Source organism: Perissodus microlepis, chromosome 3 (assembly GCF_051167445.1).
Source record: "Perissodus microlepis isolate ML-2025 ecotype Zambia chromosome 3, ASM5116744v1, whole genome shotgun sequence".
NCBI classification, from domain to species: Eukaryota; Metazoa; Chordata; class Actinopteri; order Cichliformes; family Cichlidae; genus Perissodus; species Perissodus microlepis.
Genome location: NC_140463.1, coordinates 2917172 through 2922351, shown reverse-complemented (window position 1 = coordinate 2922351; position 5180 = coordinate 2917172). Strand labels below are relative to the sequence as shown.

At 45.9% G+C, this 5180-nt stretch overlaps 1 protein-coding gene across 1 annotated transcript; it reads right to left on the bottom strand.

Moving 5' to 3' along the window:
• Positions 1-658: 658 nt before the first annotated feature.
• LOC146389433 (uncharacterized) lies at positions 659-3795 on the bottom strand. The gene is made up of 2 exons (XM_084914443.1): positions 1543-3795; positions 659-682 (listed from the first exon to the last, which is right to left on the bottom strand). The coding sequence occupies exons 1-2, from the start codon at positions 3772-3774 to the stop codon at positions 659-661; spliced, it is 2256 nt and encodes a 751-aa protein (XP_084770569.1). The 5' UTR covers positions 3775-3795.
• Positions 3796-5180: the final 1385 nt, after the last annotated feature.

The following is a 5180-nucleotide window of genomic DNA, read 5'->3' as shown; positions in this document are numbered from 1 at the left end:
AAACCAGAGGTCGGTGGTAATGGACCACTGGGTGAAGAAAGGCTCATGTCGTACACAGAGGAGCCTGAGACACAGGACGATAACAGGCCACAGGAAGAAGACCATCAAGAAGAAGATGGACAAGTAGTTGGAGAGGTAATGGATGACACTCTAGTATCTCCACGCCCATGCTTGCCTGAAAGCAACAGAGAAGGGACCTATAGTTTGCCAAGGAGGGAGAGACGAGCCCCTAAGGTTTTCACCTATGATCAGCTGGGTACTCCAACATGCTACAGTACAGTGTGTGCAAACGAAATGCCCTACCAGTATCAGCCCATACAACACAGAGACATTCAACCAATAACCATGTGGCCTAATTCATTCCAAATTTGTCAGCCACTATTCATGCAAGGATATTGAACAAAGAACAGACTTAAGACTCAGTACAAAAGAGGAAACTAAGATTAAAAACAACAGGATTTTGTGACATTTTGTTAAGTTTTAGTTCATAAGAGTTGCGATGTCGGGAGGACATCTAATTTTGTGGGGGAGTGTGTGATAGATTGATTATTAGTTGAAGTTCATAATGGAGTAAAAAGTTGTGGTTAAAAGTTACCCAATGTATTATTCAATTTATTTCAAATATGTAAATGTATAAACAAGGGTAAAAGAAGTCCCATTAAGAGACGTAATGTAACACAGGCTAAAATAGTTAAAAGAGTTCATGACTATGTTCAACCGGATAACAATCCTTAATGTGACTACAACCTGTGTAAAATTCAATCTGTGATCTACTTGTCGATCCTGGGGAATAATCCATGTGATTTAGTGATCATGATTGATTAGTTATGCCTGCCGTTGCCGGAAGGGGGAGCTCTGGCCATGATGCCTCATTCGCAATCAGAATCAGAATCAGAATACTTTATTAATCCCTGGGGGAAATTATTTTTTGTTACAGTGCTCCATTATAAACCAACATTAAGACAAGACAGACAATACGCTAACAAGAATAGTACAATATATACATATATATACATACATAAGTCACTCATAAATAAATAGCTGGAAAAGAAACGTGTATATGTAGCAGTAACCAGTGTGTTAAGTGGATGCGTTGTACAGGGAGATAGCCACAGGCAGGAAAGATTTCCTGTGTCGTTCAGTGGTGCTTTTCGGTAATCTCAGTCTCTCACTGAACGAGCTCCTGTGACTGACCAGCATGTCATGGAGTGGGTGGGAGGTGTTATCCAACATTGTCTTTATCTTGGACAGCATCCGCCTCTCCGACACCACCTTGAGGGAGTCCAGCTCCATCCCCACAACATTACTGGCCTTACGGATTAGTTTATTAAGTCTGTTGGCATCTGCGACCCTCAGCCTGCTCCCCCAGCATACAACAGCATAGAGGATCGCACTGGCCACAACAGACTCATAGAAAATCCTGAGCATTTTCTGGCAGATGTTGAAGGACCTCAGTCGCCTCAAAAAATAGAGACGACTCTGGCCCTTCCTGTAAAGTGCTGTGGTGTTTTTAGCCCAGTCCAGTTTATTGTCAATGTGTACTCCAAGGTATTTAAAGTCCTCCACAATGTCAACACTGACCCCCTGGATTGAAACAGGGGTCAAGTGTTTCCTGGTCTTCCTGAAGTCCACGATCAGTTCCTTGGTCTTTGCCACGTTGAGCTGCAGATGATTCTGCTCACACCACGTGACAAAGGAGTCGACCACAGCCCGATACTCTGTCTCATCATCCCTGCTGATGCATCCAACCACCGCAGAGTCATCAGAAAACTTCTGAAGATGGCAGGTCTCTGTGCAGTGGCTGAAGTCTGTGGTGTAGAGGGTGAAGAGGAAGGGGGAGAGGACAGTCCCCTGTGGTGCCCCTGTGTTGCTGATCACCTTGTCAGACACACACTGTGGGAGACGTACATATTGTGGTCTTCCTGTCAGGTAATCAACAATCCAGGACACCAGAGAAGCATCCACCTGCATCGCTGCTAACTTATCACCCAGGAGGGTCGGCCTGATGGTATTGAAAGCACTAGAAAAGTCAAAAAACATGACCCTCACAGTGCTCGCCGGCTGGTCCAGATGGGTGTAGACACGATTGAGCAGGTAGATGATGGCGTCCTCAGTTCCAAGACGAGGCTGATAAGCGAACTGAAGGGGATCCAGGTGTGGTCTTACTATGGGTCGCAGCTGGTCCAGGATGAGCCTTTCCAGGGTCTTCATGATGTGGGAGGTCAGTGCCACGGGCCTGTAATCCTGGGGGCCACTGGGACGTGGCGTCTTTGGTACAGGGACGAGGCATGATGTCTTCCACATCACTGGGACCCTCTGCAGACTCAGACTCAGCATAAACAGTTTATGAAAGACTCCACACAGCTGGGGGGCACAGGTCTTGAGGACGAGGGGACTCACTCCGTCTGGTCCAGCAGACTTGCCTGAGTGAAGTCTCCTCATTTGCATCTCAACCTGGTATTGAGTGAAGGTGATGGGTGGGGGAGGGGTGTCAGGACTCTCACAGGAGGCAACAGCGCCATGTGAAGAGAGAGGCTGGCACAGTGGTGTGGCTCTGGATTCCAGGCTGACTACAGGTGAGGTTGTGGGGGTGGGAGCAGACACTGTGGTGTCGAATCTATTGAAAAACAGATTCAACTCGTTAGCTCTATTCTCACCTCCCTCAGCTCCCCTGCTGTTGGTTGGCCTGAATCCAGTGATGGTCTTCATGCCCCTCCACACCTCTCTCATGCTGTTCTGCTGGAGTTTCCACTCCAGCTTCCTCCTGTAATTGTCCTTAGCCTCTCTGATCTTGTCCTTTAGTAACACCTGGACCTTCCTCACCTCCTCTTTATTGCCCCCTCTGAAAGCCCTCTTCTTGTTGTTGAGGAGGGCTTTGATGTCCTTAGTCACCCACGGCTTGTTATTTGGGTAACAATGAACAGTCTGAGCTGGAACAATGGAGTCGGTGCAGAAAGTTATGTAGTCTGTGATACACTCAGTAAGCTCATTGATGTCCTCTTCGTGAGGCTCACAGAGTGTTTCCCAGTTGGTCACTTCGAAACAGCCCTGTAGTTCCGCTAAGGCCTCCTCTGACCACCTCCTAACAGTCCTGGTGGTCACAGGTTCCCTCCTCACAATTGGCACATAGCGGGGGGTGAGGTGAATCAGGTTATGATCTGACCTACCAAGTGGGGGGAGGGAGGAGGAGCTGTATGCATCCTTGACGTTAGCATACAGTAAGTCTAAAATTTTCTCTCCCCTGGTGGGACAGTCCACATATTGTCTGAATGTTGTTAGTGTATTGTCCAGTGATACATGGTTGAAGTCACCCGAGATCACAATAAAGGCACTCGGGTGCTGAGTCTGTAACCGGGCTATGGCAGAGTGGATAGTGTCACATGCAGCTGTGGGGTTAGCAGAGGGAGGAACATAAACAGCCACCAAGATGACGTGAGAGAATTCCCTGGGTAAATAATACGGCCTGAGTCCAACAGCACACAGTTCAATGTCCGGGCAACAAATCTTTTCTTTGATTGTTATATTGGCAGGGTTACACCACCGGTTGTTAACTAAAACAGCAAGCCCACCTCCTTTCCGCTTACCGCTAGCGATGCTGTCCCTGTCCGCCCGAACAGTGTGGAAGCCTTCCACGGAAGCATTCTCATCAGGAATGTCCTGGTGCATCCATGATTCAGTGAAACACATCAGGCTACACTCTCGGTATTCCCTCTGACTCCGTACCAGTGCTGAGAGCTCGTCGATTTTATTTGCCAACGATCGCACATTTCCCATTACGATAGACGGCAGACACGGTTTATATCTCCTCCTCGCTTCGAGCCTCCGCTGTCTCACCGTCTCCTTCTTTCTTCTCTATTGTCCTTGACCTCTGCATCCCCGAGGTGTTTTCCTCCAAATTTCAGCTGGTACTTCTGCGGGCCTGGCCAGCGAGCCGGCCGGCATCAGGGCGATCAGCTGATCTCTGGAGTAAACAGTCCGTGAGTGTAGGAGATGTGCCGCGGTCCCGTTCCTTGATAAAAGTAACAGTTCCACGGCCACCAGAAGAACAAAAACTCTCTCAATCCACATGATTGAGTAAAAGATAATAAACGGATGAAAATACAAGTCAGAAAAAAAAGAATACGTAAGAAAAAAGAGCTAAACTAAGAGAAAAAGCAGGAGCGACTGTAACAGGCTGCACGGTGGTTGGCGCATGCGCACTGACAATGAAGCTGCTGAAAGAGAAGCGTCGTGTCTGAGCGTCGTCATTGACTTATCCCCTTTTCAGGTAATAATTGAGCAATTCTGCTTTTGGACTTTACAAATATGTATGTTGAGTTGTACTGACCGTGTTTCCAAATGTACCAAGAGGATACTAGGAATATTTAGGTGATCTGTGTTAACTGTGTTGTTAGGATAAGCTATAAGCAGCAAGCTAAGCTAAGCGCTCTGTTGGTGGCTAGCATGGAGCATTATCGTGCCAGACTGTGTATGAAACATACATTGTGTGCATTTTGCATTTGATCTGGGCGAAGAACATGTTTATTTTGTGTGAAGGGACAAATGCCTATTAGTATTTTTATATGGATATTTTGTTTATTTTCTGTACATTTCAGTTTAATGATCTAAGTTTGTTTATTGATTCATAACCTGTTTTTGTAAATTCTTACATTCAATTTAATCTGTAACTTAAAGGAAAGGAAAGAAAAAAGTCTTGAGATATATCCTCTTACAACTAACAGAGACTGTACATCGTTGTTAAGATGTTTAATACTTTTGTCTGTTTATATTTCTGAATCATTCGCAATGAAGCTGCTGAAAGAGAAGCGTCGTGTCTGAGCGTTGTCATTGACTTATCCCCTTTTCAGCCCCTTTTCAGGGTGTAACACACGCACGCACACATCCTCCAACCACACACGCCCATATTTTGCTCCATTGCGGTTTATTTCACACCTCAAACATTTAGTAAACAATTAAGCAAATACAAGTAACCTGCAATAAATTACAGGTAGTAATAAAATAAACTACTCACTCTGTTACGCTACGTCCACACCTACACGGGTATTTTTGAAAACGCAGCTGTTTCGTCCACGTAATCGGCGTTCGAATCACCGAGAACTGAGATTTTTTAAACTCCTTTTTTTACGTTTACGTGTGAATGAGGAATACAGAGTTCTTCATGCAACTTCAAAGGTATGTGC

Excerpts from the sequence above, each read along its gene's own strand:
- LOC146389433 (XM_084914443.1), bottom strand. The coding sequence starts at position 3,774 with ATGGGAAATGTGCGATCGTTGGCAAATAAAATCGACGAGCTCTCAGCA. Across the intron at positions 683-1,542 it reads AGGACTTTAAATACCTTGGA|CCTGTGTTACATTACGTCTC; the intron begins GTACACATTGAC and ends TAACTATTTTAG.